At 40.1% G+C, this 22,176-nt stretch overlaps 1 protein-coding gene across 4 annotated transcripts in view; it reads right to left on the bottom strand.

Moving 5' to 3' along the window:
* ADAMTSL1 (ADAMTS like 1) overlaps positions 1-22,176 on the bottom strand; it is a 1,125,968-nt gene that overhangs the window by 174,764 nt on the left and 929,028 nt on the right. For all 4 annotated transcript variants that reach the window (XM_058301906.1, XM_058301907.2, XM_071216754.1 and 1 more), the window contains one exon: positions 15,532-15,661. In XM_058301906.1, the coding sequence (XP_058157889.1) occupies positions 15,532-15,661 (130 nt within the window). The remainder of the gene's footprint in view (positions 1-15,531; positions 15,662-22,176) is intronic.

The following is a 22,176-nucleotide window of genomic DNA, read 5'->3' as shown; positions in this document are numbered from 1 at the left end:
CATTTGTTGAAAACCTAGTATATACCAAGTATTGTGCATGAAAAAAGTGCAGCCCGCCCAGGAGTGGCGCTGCACACACACAGAGCTGACACAGTAAGATGACGCAACGAAAACAAGACACAGATTCCAGGTGCCACTGACAAGGATGCAAGTGGACAAAGAAGAACACACAGTGCATGGACACAGAGCAGATAATAGGGTGGGGAGGGGGGAGAAATAAATTTTTAAAAAACCTTAAAAAAAAAAAAAAAGGGTGGGTAGCCTGAGGAACAGAGGCAGTGTGGGCAGCCCATCCCCGGGTGGCAAAGGTGACCTAAGCTCCCTAGGCCTCTAGGACGGCCTCTGGGTTGACTGGCAGATGGCCTGACCTGGAACGGCCATTGTGGTCCTTTTCAATCCATCCTAAGGCTGTCAGTCTTCAGTGAGAATCGGAACAGGACCATGGGACAGGGTTACCTGGTGCTTCGAGGCGACCCTCCACACTGTTTAATCAGGCCAGAAATCCAATTCAAGCCTGGCTTGGTGGAGGAAAACAAAGGAGCTAGTTCCTCTGCAGATATCTCCCTGTTTCTATATCCTGAGTTTGATATGTGGGGAGTCAGAGGAGGAATCTTTTAGCTATTGGTTCAAAGTGATTAATCCCATCAGTGCTGGGACATGGACACACACACACACCCCTCTCTGCAGGTAGCGCCTGCTCAGCACAGGCTGGGAAGGTTGATTCACACAGAGGTTTTGTTTGCAGGAAGGGGGAGTAGTGGTGCGTGTGCTCAGTACCCCTGAAGGGGGTTTACTCTAGGAGAAAGGGAGGACTTTCACAAATGTTTTTATGCGTGACCACACCAAAATGACCTAACATCATTTTTCCAAGTTAGGTTTAAAGATCTCTTCAAGTAGACTATATTAATATATATTACTCTTTGATGTTTTGTTTACTCAGGGCAAGTTAAAGGACTATTACCAGGCTAAAGTCTGAATAATTTTAAACTCTCATATTAAGATTTATATTGGCTTATTAAATCCCTTATTTGCTTTTGACTATTTGTGATGCTCATTCATTGCTAGGATTTTTATCCTTAGAACACTTTTCTCCCTGTCCTGGGTGATATCTTAAGCAAATTCATGGGTCATCATATATACTATTATTATTATTATTAAAGAAGTTGTAGGTTTACAGAAAAATTATGTAGAAAATAGTTACTACATATTACCCCCCCCCATTATTATCATCTTGTATTAATGTGGTATATTTGTTAAAACTGATGAAAGAACATGGTTATAATTGTACTATTAACTATAATCCTTGGTATACATTAGGGTTCAGTATTTTGTACAGAATTATTAAGAAATTTTTTATTCTAGTAACATATGTCTCAGCCTAAAATATCCCTTTTAAAACACATTCAAATATATAATTATGCTCACAATATTCACCTTCCATCACCACCATCCAGGAAGAAAATTTTTCTACCACCCCAAATAGAAACTTTGTATAATTTACACATTAACTCCTCATTCCCTATTCCCACCTTGGCCCCTAGTAACTTGTATTCTAGTTTCTGACCCTACACCTTTGCTTATTCTAATTATTTCACATTAGTGGGATCATATGATATTTGCCCTTTTGTGTCTGGCTTATTTCATTCAACATGAATTCAAGATGCATCCATGTTGTTCCATGGCTGAATAATATTTCATTGTGTGTGTATATAGCACATTTTATTGATCTATTAATCAGTTTATGGGCACTTGGGTTGTTCCCATCTTTTGGCAGTTGTGAACAATGCTGCTATGAACATTGGTGTGCAAATATCTGTTTGAGTCCCTATTTTTAATAAACTTAGAAGTGAGACTCTTAGGTCATATGGTAATTTCACACGTAACTTTCTGAAGAAGTGTCAAACTATCTTTCACAGTGGTTGCCTCATTTTACATTCCCCCCAGCAATGAATGTTTCTGTTTCTCAGCATCCTCTTCAGCACTTGTAATTTTCTGTTTATTTTTAATAGTAGCCATTCTAGTGGATGTGAAATGGTACCTCATTGTGGTTTTGATTTCTATTTCCCTGAAGGCTAATGATGTTGAGCATCTTTTCATATGCTTTTTGGTTGTTTGCATATCTTTTTTGGAGGAAAGTCTATTCAAGTCTTTTGCCCATTTTTATTTTTATTTTTTTAATTAAAAAATTTTAAAGATACTTAGATTACATAAATGTTACATAAAAAATGTAGGGGATTCCTATATGCCCCACTCCCTACCCTTCTCACACTTTTCCCACATTAACAACATCCTTCATTAGGGTGGTACATTTGTTACAATTGGTGAACACATATTGGAGGCATTGCTACTCAGTGTGGATTATAGTTTACATTATAGTTTAAACTCTCTCCCACACACTTTTGTAAGTTATGACAAGATACATAATGGTCTGTATCTGTCATTGCAATGTCATTCAGGACAATTCCAATGTCTTAATATTCACTTCATCCAATGACAGAATAGACACTCAAATTTACTGAGAAGGAAAAAATTTCAAATGTGACATAGAAAATTTCAAAAATATATATAATTCAAACTGAAAAAGAGCTTAATTAACAGAAGTGAAACCCATTTAAGGGACTTTGTGTTTATACAGGAGAGCCTGTTTGATCTCTTGGCTTTCTCCATTCCCCACTTCTTTCTCCCTTTCAATAGCGGGTCTTGAAAATGCCCCCATATTACACCTATTTTTCCCCCTCTCTTTCCCCTCAGAACCTCAGGTGGCCACTGCCTTTACATCAAGGATAAAAGTTCTTCCATTGTTGAATAACAATAAAGCTGTAATAGAATAACAGTGAGTCTACTCCAGTTCATCATTCATTCCCCAATCCTGTTGGATTCAGGGTTTGGTGATGCCCACTCCACCTCTAATTGAGAGGGGTTTTGCCCAGTTTTAAATTGGGTTGGCTTTTTCTTGTTGAGTTGTAGGATTTCTTTACATATTTTGGATATTAAACCCTTATTGGATAAGTGGTTTCCAAATATTTTCTTCCATTGTGTAGGTTGTCTTTTTACTTTCATGATAAAATGCTTTGATGTGTAAAAGTTTTTAATTTTGATGAGGTCCCGTTTTTTTTTCTTTTGTTGCTTGTGCTTTGGATATAAAGTCTAAGAAACCATTACCTAATACAAAGTTCTGAAGATGATTCCCTATGTTTTCTTTTACAGAAGTCAAGTCAAAATGGAACAATATTTTAAAATATACTTGGATCTGATAAACTGATAAATGGCCCTAAATCCCCACTTTACATTTAACAAGCAGATGGCAACATGAACACGATGTCAAAGAATCATGCTGATCCCAGAATTTTGGATTCCAACAGAACAGGGTTCGAATCTATTTCCACCTGTGTTTTATAACCTTGGGCAAGTTATTCTCTTTGACCTCGACTTTTTATTTGTAAATGGGATCAGCAATTACAATAATACCTTCCAATTAGGCAATGTCCTAGGCATGGTTTTAAGGACTTCAGATGAATTCATAAATCTTGGTTCTCATTCATTTATACTAAATAACTAGGAAAAATTCTCAAACTCTATGAATGCAGCTTTTTCTAATTATTTCTTTTCTTCGTTTCCCACTTGGCCCCTCCCCCTCTATTCTTCCCTCTTAAATAGTAAGGAATGCTTTTTTTTTTTTATTAAACTGATGGATAACACATCTTCAGAAAGGACAAAAGATTTCTGCTTGAAATATCAGGTACCTTCTGAGCTGTGCATAAAATTCTCAACTTATTTCTATAGTGTTATGATAGAAATATATAGAATGAGTAGAAAATTCTTTTCAGTAGTTTGGCAGGAAAATCCTTTCTTATCCTAGTTAAGAATGTATTAAGTACACTTTTGACCACCTGGGTTGCCTGTCACATGATTTGAGCTCTTAGTGCATCTTTAGCAAAAGGAAAACTCTTATATTGAGCCTATCTTTAAATAACCAGACACTCATCTAAATGCTTTACATATATTAATTCGTTAATCTTCCCCAAGCCCCTATGAGGTAGGTATTACTTCATATTTATTAAACAGATAAGGAAATAAGAGCAGAGAACGGTTAAGTGACTTACTCCAAGACATAAAGCCAATAAATGGCAGAACCAGGATTTGAACTCAAGAAGTTTGGCTCTAGATACTATATTCTCATTCACTATACCAGTTTCTTGGATCTTCCTGTTTATAACAGACACTGAGCACATGGTTGGGAAATACTGATTTTCTGGCTTTTTAGTTCTAGCTTTATTAGCTATATCCATGTGGGCCAGTCATTTTGTAACTTTGGCCTTTCTTTCCTCACAGATCAAATGAGGGAATTGGAACAAATTACATTCTGGGATTCTGTAATCCCAGTCATTGATTGAGATTCATTTGCTAAATTTTTAGATTCTAGACAAGTCCATCAGCTAAACATTATGCCACACAATGGCTTTTCAGAGTGTAAAGAATGAGGCCTATGACCTTTTAGTATTGAGCGTAATAATAGTGCTGATAGCACTAACTACTGGGAAGTGATGAGAATTAGATGTCTCATAAGTTCTCCATGTGATCATGATACCTTAATCACCAGGTGACTGAATCCAGCTTCCAGTAACTGGCTGGCAAAACGTGGGAAGGAGTGAAATGCCTTACTCTTTTGTCTGCAACTAACATGGAATGCCAATGCCACTTGAGGACTGAGGACTACTGGGTGAGTGTCTTGATGCATTGGTGTTATCTATCATGAGCATGGTAGTCCACCCTGTCCTTTACCTTTTCAATTGGTTCTTTTGGCGGAGTGACTTCTTTGTGAACAAATAAGTACAGTTAGTATTCAGAAAACCCATCCATTTCAGATACTACTTTGTTTATACAGGATGATTTTCAGGGATCCCAAAAATGCTAAGTAGCAAATGATTACATTCTTGAACTGGCATAAATACTGGGATAAGCTTACATTTAGAGTTTATTTAGGCTCAGAAAAACAAGAGAAAGGCAATTTTACACATTTGGGGTGAAAAAAATGTAGCAAGATAGTATAACCAATAATACCAGGCTTCAACACTGCCTTTCTGTATGTCAAGAGAAAGGAATACAATCCATCAAACCACTGTCTACACCTATATAAATACATAGCTGCAGCAAGACCATGTGTGGTGAAAAGTAGTCTACTGCTTGCCAACTTGTCCTGTGGAACTACCCTCCAGGAGGTGTTAAGTATGCAAGGGTGAGCTGGAAAACAGCACTTCTCTTTTCTAGATCAAGGGAGGGTCAGTCCAGCCCACATGTGGTTTCACTTCACTCCACCATGGGTCGGTTATATTGTCAATCTCCATAAATTCAAGTGCATGTCAGTGCCCCTTTTCACATAAGTTGTTTCTAGGTGTGTCCAGGATGTGCCTTCAGAAGGTCTGTAGAAGTGTAGGTAACACAGAATATAGGGGAGAGAAATGACCCCCAAGCTGTCACCATACTGTCTTCCTGCACATTACAAACAAACATGGCCCCCAAAATGCTGTCAAGTTTGACAGTGAAGAAGACCTGTCTCCACTGTCATTTTTTCTGCCACACTGGAATTCTGGTATCCTTTTCTTTAAAAAAAGCATAGATAAGTGGTATCTCTCTAGTGTGGTATATTTTACATCAATAAATACCTTGCTTATTCAGTTTCCTTCTGTGATTTTCCATAGCTTGATGAAACTTAAAACTGTACAAGCTCTGGGCACTGGATTCTCTGATTTTGCCAGCTTGCTAATTTGGAGGAGTCGAAGCAGAAAAAGTGTGGTGGATTGGGGGAAGTGTGGGAACATGGTGGGGGAGGGGTGCACTGACCACCCACAGAGATTTCTTTAACATTTCAGGGGATTTCCCCAGTAAGTGCATCCATGATATGTAAGCTTCATTTTCTATCATGAAGAACTTAAATTCAATTTCTCAGAAAGCATCCTGGATATACTGTGGAATGATCTGCAAGGTTGTCCCATATACACTTTAAAAAAATTTTAGTTAGCCTCTTTAAAAAAAATGGTATTTATTTTTATCCACCCCCTGCCCCAGATGGCTCCCTTTTCTGTTTGCTCGCTGATTTTGCTTGTTGTCTGCTTATTGTTCTTGTTAATTGTCTGCTCATTTTATTTGTTTCTTCTTGGAAACCAAATCTGTGACCTCCCATGTGGGAGGCAGGTGCCCAACTGCTTGAGCCACATCTGCTCCCTGCTTGTTTGTTTTTGCTCACTGTCTGCTCATTGTTTGCATGCTATCTTGCTTGTTGCCTGCTCATTGTTTTTGCTCATTGCCTGCTCATTGTTTGCCTGCCTTCTTTAGGAGGCACTGGAAACTGAACCTGGGACCTCCCATCTGGGAGGCGGGTGCCCAAAAGCCTGAGTCACATTCTCTCCCCCGATATATCCTTTTGATTCTATAAAGAAAAATCTCATGTTTGGCATGTGGGATTTTACTAAGGCCAGAGTATAAATTTAATTTTTTCCTTATTCCCTAAACTTCAAAACAATTTGAATATCATCAGTTCTTAAACTGAGATTTCTCTGTAATATTGCTGTCTGCCTGTGTTAAGCAAATCTTCTGAGGACATCTGCAAAATGAATAAGCATTTAGAAAACTGATCAGATAGTGGGACACTGAAAACCTACACTCTGAACTGTCCCATGTGGCAAGGGATGAAGGGGTGAGAGGGAAGGGGTATTAGGAAAGGATAAGAGAAGCGAGTGGCACAGAAAAGGAGGTAGAGACCCACAGTTTCAGTGGGGTGAGAGAAATTGTGTGTGTATGTGTGCACATGCTTGCAGAGGTAGGAGGTGCAGTGTTGGTAATTTACAACATGAACAGGCCGTCAGCTGTGCATAAAGTAGGCCAGTGGTTGTTAGTAGTGGCAGAGGAAGGATGCAAAGTTCCAACACTGCCTCCAAGTCTTCCAGATTTCTAAGCATCTCTCTGGATGACTTAGTATTTCTTCACAAAAATGTTTTCTTAGGAACTGGGTGCTTTGCCTAATGACTCAGTGTTGGGTTTTAAGATACTCACTTTAGGCCTAGTTGATTTCAGCATACTTCATTTCTGTATGTTTGGTTTTATCCTGAGAAGTATGTGTGCTAATGAATTTTTTGCTCTGTCCCATAAGCACTAGCTTTTACCAAGGGGCTAGTTCTACCCTTAATAAATGAAAGTATGAGAGGAATGTTATCTGCTGGAGGTGCCTTGACCAATTTGTGATCTTCATGGGGCTAAGTCTGATTCTTTTCACTTTTCACTTTGGTAATTCCCATGCCTACAGCATACTACCTAAAACAAGGTAGGCAATGGGTGGGTGGATGGATGGATGAGATGGAAGGAAGCTGAGTAGATGGATGGAACTTGATAAACACCACAATAGAGGGAAAGATTGAAACATAAACTCTTAGTAACTGCTTTGGAATTTAACAGACCTTGTACCTGTGAGTTATGTGACCCTTCTAAATTCTCAGTTTTAAAACCAGGCTAGGGAATAGTGTCATCCTTATAAAACTGTGGGCAAGATTGAACAAAATAATGCATATAAAGTGATGAGCACAGTGCCTGGCATACTATAAGCTCTCAATAAATAATAGACACTATTAGGGAATTCCTATCTTGCTCAAACAGGGGCTATGACAGTTATAAGAATGGGGTGTGGGAGGGGGCAGCGGAGGATGCCCTGGGTCTTATCTGTTTTGTTAGATATTCCTCCTTTCCATATTTTTTTTTCACGCTTTTTCCTTTTTTTCTTTCTTTTCTTTTTTTTTTTAACTCTTTTTCTCTTTCTCCAGTTCTCCTTTTCCTCTTCCTTCCTATAGGGATTTGAGGAGACAATTGTTGAGGCGTAATATCATTCATATATATATATATATATATATATATATATATATGGACATAGCTGCTCTTTTTCAGTAATCACACCTCACTTATCCAAAGGCCTTACTTCCTTCAGTCATGTCAGAACAGGATATTACCTTTTAAGAAATATTTGGACCCTGTTTCCTTTGGCCCCCACTTCAACATCTCATTCTTGAAAAACACCTTATTGGATTAGGTGCTAAAGTCAAAAGGAATGTCCCAACAACAGCTACTTTTTTTCAGGCTTGGTGGGCTCTGTGAGAACCAGCTGCTCTGCTTCCTGTTCCAGAGATCTGGCAAGCTTGTAGAGGAAACTAGCTTAAAGTTAGCTTCTATCCATTTCCCACCCTTCACTGTTTCTACAAGGAAATGTAGGAATAAACTGCATTGAGTATGAATTAAATTGGATGGTCTTAGGTCGTAAAGTTTCCTGCATAGGGAACTAAGAGGGATGGCAAACTCTTTTTATTTTTTTAGTGTCTATTATAAGTGATCATCCTTAAAATCCCCCTCTATGGTTGGAATAATTATCTTCACTTTACAGATAAGGACAACTGAGCCTCAAAGAGGTCACAGCAGTTGGCCCAAGGCCACACAGCAAATCAAAGAACCAAAAACCCACAATTTTTCTGCTATCTCAGGCAGTATCCCTGTACCTGGTAGGGAATGTTTAGCTTTAAGCATTCCAGAGTCTCCACTTTTCCTCTCCTCCTGAAGACACCCCTTTCTCAAATGTTGCCAAGTTTACTCCTATTAGGAGAAAAATGGTGTCTAATTATTAAAAAAATCATGCGGAGATGATAATGAGTTGCCTCTCCCAGAGGTATGTGCATCATCCTCAGAGCAAACCATGGCTTCAGTATTGAGCCCTGTCACTAACAGTGGAGTAAGTGGCAAGCTGTAGGTGACCTGGGCACTGGTAAAGAGATGTCAGCTTTTGGAACAGTGTAGAATACCGGAGGCTGTTTAGTTTAATAATGACCTTTACAAAGGCAGCATTTAAGGCATCCAAGTCGTTTTTGTTTTTGTTTTTGTTTTTGTTTTTAAACATAATGGTCTCTCTAGGACTGTTCCTAAACTCTAGCTTTACCTGCTTCAGGGAAGAAAGTGGCTTTTGATCATTACTGTATCTCCAGCACAATGTCTAGCACAAATAGGTTTTCAATACATACTTGTTCATTGGATGTTGAACAAAGAGAAATTCTAGTTAATTTAAAGGGTATCTAAAATTCTAAATAGAGGGATCCCAAATATTTTGTATCCCCCTACACATGAACAAACATGAAGGAATTATAAATTTAAAAAAAATCTTTCACATGTCAATGTTTAACAGCCTTGCTGCTTGAATGCTCTCACCTAAATTCTCCTCAGAGAATGTAAGTGTTGCTCCCTATAGACTTTGCATGATTCTTTAATTTATAGTTAAAGCTGGTTCCTTTTTCATGACTAACAGGGATGCACTGTCTTGGGGACTTAAATTTGACTTAAAGTGTTTATCTAATAGAATTTCCTTCTTTCTTTGTTGAAAAGCTTCAACTCTGTGGATAATTCTCATTACCTTCAAAGAATCACAGAGTGTTAGAGCTGGAAGGGCCTTAGGAATCATCCAGCTGCACCTCTCATTATTTCCTTTGTGATATACCCTTACTTGGGGTTCTGTTATCCCTCCTTCCAGGTGGAGAGGCTGTGTAAATACCATACTGGTTGCTCTTGGGAGCAAACAAAATGCTGATCTACCGAGGACAAGAGGCGGTTATCTTCTCAATGAAAATATAATGGTGCAGATTGCACAGAGCATACTATTTATCTGTGATTCAACATGAGAAAGAGTGAAGATACTTTATCTCACTTGGATGAACAGCTCCCCCTTTATCTCACTCGGATGGACAGCTAGAATCCTCCTTCTCTAATTACATCTGTTTCACTCTTCCTGCTTAATCCTTTCTTTCAGTGGCTCTCTCCATTGCCTACTGAATATAAAGGTGAAACAACTTAGCATATATTGGGCTCTCCTGGATCTGGCCCTTGCCCATCCTCTAACACTTGCTTCCACTTCTTCTTTTTTACTTTGTGCTCATGTTTTTCATTTTATCTGGAACATCTTTCTTCACTTTTCTTCACCTGGATAACTCCTACTTGTCCCTTTAAATTTAGCACAGGCATCACCTCCTCCCGAAGCCTTCCCTAAACCTTGTGCTTGCCTTATTTACAGCAGGTACTGTGAATTCCATTAGCAAAGGGTTTTGTCTTCTAGTCATCCCTGACCTGATGTTCAACACACTTTTATGTTTTACTGAATTGACTTGTAAAAACAACTTCTGCCTTAATTTTTTATGCAAAAAATTAATTTTGTCAATGGTCTGTATAAGGACTTTCCCAAAGTCTGTGCAGAATTATGTGGTCTATGGTGCTGTCCAATTAATGACATAAAGAAACCAATAGAGCATCCCTCGGGATTTAGATGAGTGGATTTTCCTTAAGCTAATATTTCTGCCCTTCTAGACTGAACCATGTATGTTTTCAGGTGACATGTTGGGAAGGTAGATCCAATCCCTTGATTTTTACTACAGATTCACATATTAACTAAATCTATGCATACAAAGTGATTTCTAATATCATTAAAGCTCATTTTACACAAGTTTGAGGTTGATATAATAGGTGATACGCAAACATGGAAAGGGTTCTCTTGAGGAAAAAATGAAGATTTGGGCCTTTGAAGAATTTGACTTTTATCTTGTAGATGTAAAAATGCTGCTGGGGACAATGCTGATCCAGAGGCCAACATATTTCTGGATAGAGAAATAACAGAGGCTCCCATTGGGCCAACAGGCTCAACAGTGAAGAAACAGGTCTTCATAGGTTCCTCTGTATGACCACTCATCGGTAGAAGAAAAGAGAGAGACAGTATAAGATGCATCCCGATTTACCTAGGAGGATGACAGTAGTAAAAGCACTCATTCTCTAAAGGCTCCTGAATGTGGCCTCCAAATCTGGACTCAATTTCTGTGGATGCCTGTGAGCTTTCCTGTGCTTTTGCTTTAAGCACTTCAAAGTTAATATAGACAGAGCCAAACGGCACGGTATGGAAACTCTGTGAGCACAGCACAAGATAAACCAATATTTAGAGAGCAGGTTGAAACAGTAACCCTTAAAACGAGTTGTCAAAGGGGAAGGAGCTTACAAAGCTCTGAAAGAGCCATCAAATAAATTAAAACATGATTGTGTTAAAAGGCAACACACCTTCTGCTCTACCCATTTTAGGCTGATATAAAAGAAAATTTGAAATTGGAAATCATCTGCTGTGAGTATGCATGGGTTTTGTTAGTGTACAATAAAATAGGCATTCTGGAGTATGCTTTTAAAGAGGAGACTCCATGACCTTTAAGCTGTTTTTCTTAACTCTCTGCTCTCAAATACGGATTCTCAAACTCCTTTTATAGCTCTTGCCTTTTGTAAGAAACACCCTAAATCTGAGAAAAGAGACTGGGGATAGTGAGGGGTGGGGTAGGGGTGGGGGTACAGAGAGAAACCAAGTATTGTTCCTGGAATTATAAGCTCTTTTTTCTTCACTGTTTATCTATTCTGTACCACTCAGCTGTTCTCTGTTGCACAGAAATAAAAGTTTAGTTTAAAAACTATGTTAGAACAAAGCTGCAGAAATTGCCTGGAATTTCCTTCATTTTCAGCCATCTGGCTTTCATTGCTTGCTTCTTTCCCCTCCTCCACATAAGTTGACCAAATCTTTTCAACACACACTGGCCAAGCTATCAAATACTTATAATTAATAACATTCATACTCTTTTTTTTTTTTAAGGTAGTGTTTTCTGACTTTCCATGCTTATACCATTGCTATTATAAACCAGGGAGATAGTGAGGCTTAATAATTATGATTTAGCTGAATAAAATAAAATCCCATCAATTTTAGTTAAGTCCTGAATAAAAAAATTGTGTTTTCTTTCAAATTAGACAAATTCTTCACCAAAAATGAAGGGGAAAGAGAAGAGAATTTTTCTGAGGGCCTACTATGTGCAGGTGCTGAATTAGTATTTTGTCTAGCTCATCTCTTTGAAGTCTTATAGTAATCCTATAAATTAGAGATTGATCCTATTTTAGAGAAGAAGAAACTGAGGATTTAGATGGTACATGACCTCTTGAAGGTCATAAACAGCTGAGTGTAACATACAGGATTTGAACAAAGGTTTAAATCTATCTCTTGGTCCTTTTATTTTGGTGTTCTCAAAGATGTGAAAAGGGGGGGCGGGGGCGGTGGGGTTGAATGGGACCTCATATTTTTTTTTAATGTAATTAAAAAAATAATAATAAATAAATAATTAAAAAAAAAAGATGTGAAAAGACCTTTTAGTGCATATTACGTGAAAAAATCAAATTACCAAAGAATATATATACAGTATGATTCCATTTAAAAAGGGAAAAACATATATTGTAAATGTCTGCGTATGTTTATAAACATATAGAAAAAGGCCTAGAAGGTACCGAGTCATTAACATTGGTTATCTCCAGAGAGAGGAAGGGAGTAGAACTGTAGAGTATGGTGATGAAAGGGCAGCTTATACCTTTCTTTCCTGATTATTGCTTCTGTGTTTGAGTGTTTGAGTTTTTAAGAAGGAGAATATTAGTATATTGTATAACTAAGGTACTCAGAAAACTTTCTTTTTTTCTTTTTTTAGAAAACTTTCTTAATGGGGGCAGGCAGCTGACTTCTTTCCTAATGACTGAACTTAGCTCCTTTTTGGATATTTCCCCCTTAGTCAGTCTAACTCACCACTGAAACATTGCCTGGGTTGTGTCTTCTAGAGACAAATTACTAAGAGGGTAGTAAAGGTTCCTAAAATGAACCTAAAATGAATCTTTGCTACCAACTTTGATTCTTGTTGGGTGCTCACAAGTAAAAACAGTTCCTTGTTACTTATGGTCAATTTTAGGCAAAAGTACAAAGGGATTAACATCTGTCCTCAATGTACAACCTCCCAGCTCTCTGGACAATCCTCTTCCTCCCTGGGTAATACTAAATGATTTAATCAACCCCCAGCTTGTCCACGCTTCCCTTGATTAAAGCTTTCCCTCGTATTCTTACTTGGGGGCTACTTTAGAGTACATGGCTGGTAACCTAAAGGGATATTATCCTAAGGCTATGTACATTTTAAATTGGTATTTAAAGTCTAAAGCATATCCTTGCTGTTGTGAATATCTAGGATTGAGAATGTATGTCTAAACCTAGTGAAAGTTGGACATGTGCTTGATACAAGGTCTGCCATTCACAGAGAGTAAGCCAGGTGAAGTTAAGTTTAATCTCAAAAAGACTGCCCAGAGGACTTACAATTTCCTAGGAAAATGATCTATGTGAACCAGGGCTCACCTTTCAGAGACATAAGCCCAGTGACCAAGACGTGACCCATCATTTCTGATGTCAGACTGAACCATCCCATGGAAGATGCATCTTTATACTTCTGTCACTTTTAAGATGGGAATCTACTTTGACTCTTACATGGGAGATGAGGAGAGTAAGTCATATCAGGTCAACGTACTTCATCCCCTTTACTGATTTAATCAGCATCACTCTATAAATGCTCAGCTCAAAAAATCCCTGGTCGGCAGTGAGATCTTGCCTGTCAGTCTACAGATGACTGGGAGAAAATCTGAGAACTGAGTATATCTGGAGCAGATGGGACAACATTAAGTCCAACAAGGTTCCTTGTCCATGAGTCAATAAAAAGGTCATAGAGTAAGTTAAACTTGTCTAACAAAACCATAGTTAGTACTTCGCAGATGGGAAGTAATATCTTGTGTCCTATTTCTTCCACTGTTCACGGAAGGAGAGGGTTCAGGGGCTAGAAGACTTTCAGCTTGTCCCAGGTACTAATTCCTAGGCATTGCCTCAGCTCATCACAGCATTTGGATGTCATTACAACACTGGAATGTGGTTAGAAGGACTCTGCTGCTTGTTTTTAAAGTGATGGTAAATAATCAGAACAGAAATGACAGCAATTATCAGTACAAAGCAGCAGTAGTAGTAGTCTAATGCTTTTGCCTGAAGAATAACAAAGAATCACAGGGTATTTGAGCAGGTCATGGTACCCTCAGATTATTTAGTACACCCACTTCATTTTGCAGAAGTGGAAAGACAAAGGGTGGGCATCTTGCCCAATGTCAAGCAGGTAGTTGGTGACAAAGTTAGGGATGAGAGCCAGGCTCTTTCCTAGTCAGTCTCCCTGCAAGTGGTCCATGCTGAATCTCCTCTGCTTCTTTCTTTGGGGGTTGGTGGTGATGATGTGTGGGTAAACTATAGTGAAATAGAAGGGGTTTGAGCCCTTTACCATGTACTTAGATCTTAGGTTTACCCAACTGGAGAAATGTGAGGTTGGGACAGATATGTGCAATCAGGTGGGGCAAGGCCAGAAAAAGAGGTCTCCTAGGATACTGTGAACTAGATCTGGGCTCTTCTTGGTCCAACCTTTGACTGTATTTTACTGGCTGCTCTACTTCAGGATACGGTGCTGCTGCAAGCACTGGCTGACTGATTTGCTGGTTGTCTTGAAGAATAAGGTACTAGCAACCCTCTTCACTTTTGGGGAGGGAAGCCCAGGCCCACCATTCAGATCAATATACTGGACAGATCTGGGCACCAGCAGGAGGAGAAGTGTCACTATGGGATTATGTCCTGCTCTGAGCTGATGTAGCTTGTAATTTACCCTCTAAGTCCCAAAGACAGGAATCCAGTATGCTGAGAAATAATGCAAGCAGCATCAGCTTGACTAGGTAATCACTGTTAATGCCTGAAAGCAATACATGTCTACCTATATGATACACTTTGCAGAGAGAGAAGAAATACCATTCAGAAACATCATTTCCCTTCATACCTAGGATATGACCTTTTTATACACTAACAGTCTTTATCCCATCAGCAGATCTGGCTTTGGCTTTTTAAATGTCTCCCTTTCAAACCAGAATCTTCGATGAGATGGTTTGACTCCTACAGAGATTTGTTCCAAAGAAACATCTAAAGGCAATTTTCTCAAGACACCATAAAATTGTGTGGACTGAAGCAGTGATTGGATTGATTAACTAAGATTCAAGGTTGGAAAATAATGAGACCCAGGCATAGCTGAACAGTGAAATGCTCTAATTGATTTTACGCATTTGGAAAGACACACACACACACACACACCCAAGCTCATGCTATAATGAATCTGCATGCTGTGTGTATAAAGATTTCACAGTGGATCAATTATACCACCCAGATGCTTCAGTTCCTTATGCCCTGCAATGCACAAGCCAGTTCATTACTATGGTGTGAGGCCCTGGGGGCACAGGCTAAAAAGTGGCAGGGACCCTGGAGTCTGTGGTCAGCTTGTATTGCCTCCAGGAGAAAGCAACAGTGGCATAGACACGTGCCAGCTATGCCTCAGGGCTCACTTCAGTGCACGGAGCCTTCTGGAATATGTACGTGACCACTGGGCTGGAATTCCAAAGTTCTATTTCAATTAAATATAAGCAGACTTGACTAGAAGTTTGAACTCATGCTAATTGGTTTTCAAAACACTGGGTAACAACAGCTTTCAGTCTTGCCCACGGAAAGACGCACCTAGTTCTGTGCATGTTCCTGGATGAGAAGGCAGGTGAAGGCTCCCTTACCTTGCTGGGCAAGGATCCAAATTGCAGGATTTGAGGAGCTGTGGGGGCCGGCGGCTGGTCACACACAGGCTCTCGTCAGCAGGCTCCCGCGTCTGTTTGTTCAGGCAGCTCACCACAGCCTCCTGGACACCTGTGTACAAATCACACTGTCAGGCCTGAGTGCAGAGTGGGCATGTGTGGGGGTGAGGAAGTGTAGACAAGGCAGCTGGTGGGAGGTCTCCGTGACTGGTAGGACTTTGCCTAAATGCCAGAGACGGCAGTTTAAAGCCCAGATCAGCCAATCTAATCAAGGATCACCTGATCAGGGAGAAACCACTCCCAGGCTTGTGGTCTCTGAAAGCATGTCCCTTGACGAGGGCAACTCCCACCAGAGAGAGAGGCTTCTACCAATACTGTTAAAATGTTTAAAAAATGCCACCAACCTACATGGTTACCAATGCTGAAGTGTGCTAATTTAATGCAGAAGGCGGGAAGGGTGACAAAAAAAAAAAGGCCCCAAGACCTTCATGTGTTATATTTTAATCAACCGGAGATTGCGATATTTGGAAGGGAGGCCCAAGGCCGTATTTCAATATTCAATATTCTGTAAACTGCTGTGCTCTTGGGGACTTCAGTCTTTGCTGGTTTCCCTTTGATTTTTGTTCATTTTCTTTACTGACCTAGGGCAGCTTTGGAAGTTGGAACGGGAAAAGAGAACAAGATGCCTAACGACTGCATCCATGGAAAACAATCTTCCCACTGACACCCATAAGTCACTGAATCAGAGCTAGTAAAACAGAGGTTTGAGCAGTGACTGGCACAAGGCTACCTGGGAAGTCTTACAAAGTGACAGAAGTCTCCCTCATCAAGACTTTCATGGAGTAAGGAAACATTTAAATGGTAATGTAATGACTGGGCATTTTATTGTGGTGCTACAGTCATGACAATAGCTACAGGATGCTAATTAGCCAGGTCTAAGAGCTTGACATGCATCATTCAATCCTCTGAACAAAGTAAGCACTATTATCACCTCCATATTACAGATCAGAAAACTGAGGCTTAAAAGGGTTAAAAGACTTGCCTTCATTTCTGAAGAAGTTCTGGATCACAGAAGGGTTACAACTATGGCAGGGGAGGATCATTGGTGTAGGGTATCAGTGATGGGGGATTCTTGAGAGGAAGTACACCTGCACATACATATAAGGTACATAAATGTGTTCAAATGTTCATGGGGCATTGCCACAGTGGGTAGAGATTCACACAACAACTGAAAGAATATTGAATTCCCATCCTGGGGAGCTGTAGCTGTTTGATATTATTGATGAATTCCAAAAAGAAATACTGGATTATGTTTGTAAACTGATCTTTTCCTCTGGGCATATTAGATTATATTGGATTCAGAGGTTTAATTGATTAGGTAATCGGGTAAACCTCTTGTGCCAGTAGGGCATTGAGCCCCCACCCTTGGTGGGTGGGGACTCAGAGATAAAAGGCATGGCAAAGGACAGAGTTGGGGGCTTTTAATGTTAGAGTTTTTTTTTTTTTAAAGATTTATTTATTTATTTAATTTCCCCCCCTCCCCCGGTTGTCTGTTCTCTGTGTCTTTTTGCTGCGTCTTGTTTCTTTGTCCGCTTCTGTTGTCGTCAGCGGCACGGGAAGTGTGGGCGGCGCCATTCCTGGGCAGGCTGCTCTTTCTTTTCACGCTGGGCGGCTTTCCTCACGGGCACACTCCTTGCACGTGGGGCTCCCCCACGCGGGGGACACCCTTGCGTGGCACGGCACTCCTTGCGTGCATCAGCACTGCGCATGGCCAGCTCCACACGGGTCAAGGAGGCCCGGGGTTTGAGCCACGGACCTCCCATATGGTAGACGGACGCCCTAACCACTGGGCCAAAGTCCGTTTCCCGTAATGTTAGAGTTTTGATGTTGGAGTTTGATGCTGAAGTCTTGAGCTGGAGCTCCAGGGAGAGGGACAGAGCCGTTTGCCTGATAATCTCCAGCTGACCTTGTGGAGTGAGGCAAAGCCTAGAAAGCCTCATCATCCACAGCCGACCTTGTGGAGAAAACAGAGGAGCTGAGCCCAGAGGAACTCAGGAAGCCTGAACCCTCACAGACATTGGCAGCCATCTTGCTCCAACACGTGAAAATAGACTTTGATGAGGGAAGTAACTTATGCTTTATGGCCTGGTATCTGTAAGCTCCTACCCAAAATAAATACCCTTTATAAAAATTAGCCAACTTCTGGTATTTTGCATCAGCACCCTTTGGCTGACAAATACAGGAGCTCTGCCACATTCTCTAATGGAACAGCAACAATCCCTGAAGTGCAGGGCAATGATTAGTGAAGAAGGATGATCCACTGATGAGGCCTTGATACTGATGATTATGCTTATAAGCCTTTGCTCTTGAAATTCTAACTTAGCCTAGTGCTGTATGGTGCCTAAGAGTTACCTCCTGAGAACCTCCTTGTTGCTCAAATATGGCCTCTCTCTAAGCCAAACTCCGAATATAAATGTATTACCTTCCCCCCAGTGTGGGACATGATTCCTGGGGATAAGCCTCCCTGGCATTGAGGGATTACAACCAAGCACCGGCTAGTGATGCAACCAGAAAAAGGTCTTGAATAAAAAGGGGGAAGCGGACTTGGCCCAGTGGTTAGGGCATCCGACTACCACAGGGGAGGTCCACGGTTCAAACTCTGGGCCTCCTTGACCCATGCGGAGCTGGCCCATGTGCAGTGCTGATGCCTGCAAGGAGTGCCGTTCCACACAGGGGTGTCCCCCGTGTAGGAGAGTCCCACACGCAGGGAGTGCACCCTATAAGGAGAGCTGCCCAGCACAAAAGAAAGTGCAGCCTGCCCAGGAATGGTGCTGCACACACAGAGAGCTGACACAACAAGATGATGCAACAAAAAGAAACACAGATTCCTGTGCCACTGACAACAACAGAAGCAGACAAAGAAGAACACGCAGTGAACAGACACAGAGAACAGATAACTGGGGCAGGGGAGAGAAAGAAAGAAAGAAAAAATAAATAAAAAGGGAAATGGTAAAGACAAATGAGTTTATATGGCTAAGAACTTCAAAATGAGTTGGGAAGTCATCAGAGAGGTAACACTTATGCTTGTCTCAACAGGATCTCATAGACAGTCAAAGTAGATACTACCCCAAATAGTGGGGCTCCTGAGGGCTACAGAAACTTCCAGATCCTAGAGTCATGGCAGATAGCTCTGGAGTTTGGTGCCTTACCAGTGGGCCCTACTTTGGAATATTTGCACTTAAGGGTGACAGAGTTGGATTCAGATGTGACTTCTCTACACATGTCTCTTCTGGCCCTTCTATTTGAACCTATAATTGGTGCTGGACTTGGTAAGGATACTTTCAAGAGACTTGAATCTCTGGGCTGTCTATATGCCAGCTGGGCCCTGAGCCTCAGCAGAGTTGCAATACCTACTCTCCAGTTCCTTGGACTCACCCAGGACAACTAACAAGGAGGGGGCGATGGACAGCCACCATCTCTCAAGGAACTGAGAGAGTCTACAACTGCAAGCAAGAGAGTCCCATCCATCAGTCATATGGGATCAAAGTCCCCTCTTAAATTAGAGTTGCAGTGGGCATCACCATCCCAGAATCCTTAAGACTGGGGAATACAATATAGACTAGAGTAGACTTACTGGTATTGTACTACAGACTTATTGTGATTCTAGCAATGGAAGAAATTGTATCATCGATGTGGAGACAGTGGCCATCAGAGGTGCTGAAGGCAGAGAGAAGGAAAAAGAGATGTAATATGGGGGTATTTTCAAGGCCTTGGAGTTGTCCTGAATGACATTGCAATAACAGATATAGGCCATTAAATATCCTGCCATAACCTACAGAATTGACTGGGAGAGAGTGTAAAATACGTCTCTCCATACTTAGTGGCAATGCTCCAAAATGTGTTCATCAATTGCAATGAAGATTCCACTCTAATTAAAGAAGTTGTTAATGTGGGAAAAAGTGGGAGTTGTAGGGAGTGGGGCATATGGGAATCCCTTACATATTTTTTTAATGTAACATTTTGTGTAATCTAAATATCTTTAAAAACAACAACAACAACAACAACAAAAACTTGTCTAAAGTCATAAGGTTGATAAATAGCAAAGCTGAGAGTGGCTCTAAACCCTGAACTGTGCTCTTAGCCCTAAAGTTTTACTGAGTGATAGCATTATCATTTTAAAAATACTAAGAGGCTGTCATAGCTGCTTCTCTGGAGATTTTCAAGAATAACCTAGACATTTGTCTGAAATCATTTCAGCAGAGTTCAGTTTAAGGGAAGAGGGTAGACATAACATTCTTGCTAATTTGCTTTCAACCATACATGGCTATATATATAAAGATATCTACAGCTGAAGATCTATCTGTAGTTAAATGTCTGTATATAGTTATAACAGCGTATGTGACTACACAAGTAGTTTAATGTGTAAATACACAGACATTTTCTTTTTATTTTCTGCATTTTTGTCAAATAGTACATAATATATAGCAATTGATCCAGCACTTGTTAGGCTTGTTACTTTGCTCTTTCTATCTACCCTATGTTTTCCCAAGAAGTCATCACCACAATCAACAGGCTAATGCTTCTTATGGTGATGTTACACTTAGACTGGACACTTAGCAAGACAATCATATAAAAAGTGACATTTTAAAGCCGGAATCATAATTGCCTCTCTTTCTTCCTAGTAAGCTTAACAAATCAAACATTTTTTCCATCAGTGTATATCAACCAAAACATTCACCCTGTGGTCAAGGTGGCACCCTTTACAATTTCTCTTATTCTAATTTTTTTTTAATAAACGTCAAAATTTAATTTAAATATATCATGGCCAATTCAGAGTGAAGCATTTGAGATTTATGCTACATATTCAAATGACTCTGTTATATTCTATAACACAGACTGCAGGGTATTATTTTGGCTGCAGTTGAGATGAGGGATTTGAAATTCATGGTATACGGCAAAACATTTCACAGGAAATTGTTGATCTCATCACTGGCATTTCCCACTGCAGTGGTCTGAAGTATTGAGGTAATGATGACAAACCACTGGATGTATCTAACAATTCCATACAGAATCTAGCGCTGTTAGAAACGAAGTTTTCAGTTCATTTGCCTAGTTGGTGGTATCCAAGAATTTCAAAATGTTTTTCTAAAATATAAAATACTTTCATTTTATTCGGCTATTAACCTATGAAACATTAAGAAAATGGGTTGACCACTTTGAGGCAGGAAGTGACCCAAGATTCCTCACATGCGTCATGTGAGAGTGCTTTAGGTGTTTCTATTGCACACACACGTATGTGTGTGATGTGGCCGGTTTCCACTTCATTTATGAACCCTTGTTTATAGAACACAGGCCCTTTTAAGACTGCAAGGAATGGTGTAACATAGGCTAAAGTTTCTAAAAGAAGATCAGTGATCTCCTCTCTTAGATATGTAGAACACAAATGTGAATTATCCCAAACCAGCAACCATGGCTCAAAGATAAAATATCACTTTTGTGGTAGTGACATACTGAGAATGAAGGGCTAAGAACTTAAGAAGCATTCTAGAGTAACTGAATTCAAACCCAATTTATTATAAAACAGTGTACTAGTTCTCAGCTACTTCATTCATTAATGTCTGTTGCCATGAGCACCAGTGGCCTTAGTATTCTAAGGTGGGGTCTAGGATAGAGGGGAAACTAAGGACAGAGTTCTGTCATAATTAAGGAGTATCTGGGACCAGCCCTGTGGTCACCTCACAATAAAATTTTGTGGAATGAATGAATGCCTAAAGGGCAGGCCTTTCAAGTACAATGAACAATTTAGGCTAAGGGGCAGTGGGAATGGAATGCTTGGAGGAAAGAAACTCTAAGTAAGGGAACTGCCGAATGGGAAGCTGAAGGAGGGAAGAAATGTGAGAATTTCACCTGTGGGTCCAAGACATACTTGGCTCAAGGGAGTCAGACAAAGACGTGAGATGTTAACTTAGCAACTTTGTGTTCTTAATGGGCTAATACACGCACTCAACCAACATAGAACACATGTTTAAGTATGGTGCTTTATGATTCCGGGCTTTCCTTTCTTGACAGACAGATGCAAAAGGAGAGAAAAGATTCATCCGGAAAAGGGAGCAACAGCTACAAGACATTGCCTTCCATTTTTGCTGAAGTTAATTTCAGGTTTTCCCTCACTAGATTTTAATGTTGATTTTGCTATCTAGTTCAAGCTAATAAAACTGTTCTGGCTCAAAACCATTCTCCTTGACCACACCTATCAGTTCACATATGGGAACTTAAAATATAATAAGGAGGTGATGGTGGGACACAGGACACAAATCTGAGCAGGTTAGGCTCACTTTCAATCTTCCAGAAAATGGGATTTTTCAGTGTTTATATCTCCCAGAATAGCATAATTGTTACATGATATTTGATGACAGCTCAGGGAAATGCAGCCACTAACTACAGACTAAATTACTAACTAGTTCCTTCTGGTTCTACCCCTGGTAGGTGAAAGGTTATTTTTTATGTCTATCCAATTTCATCTCTTGAGATTACAAAAACAATAAAATTAACATGACCTGCCTTACAATCCAAAATTGATTTAAAATCTATTTGTTCACCATGCATATTTTTGGTTGGCTTCAGCAA

Source organism: Dasypus novemcinctus, chromosome 8 (assembly GCF_030445035.2).
Source record: "Dasypus novemcinctus isolate mDasNov1 chromosome 8, mDasNov1.1.hap2, whole genome shotgun sequence".
NCBI classification, from domain to species: domain Eukaryota; kingdom Metazoa; phylum Chordata; class Mammalia; order Cingulata; family Dasypodidae; genus Dasypus; species Dasypus novemcinctus.
This window is presented reverse-complemented; position numbering and strand designations above follow the sequence as displayed.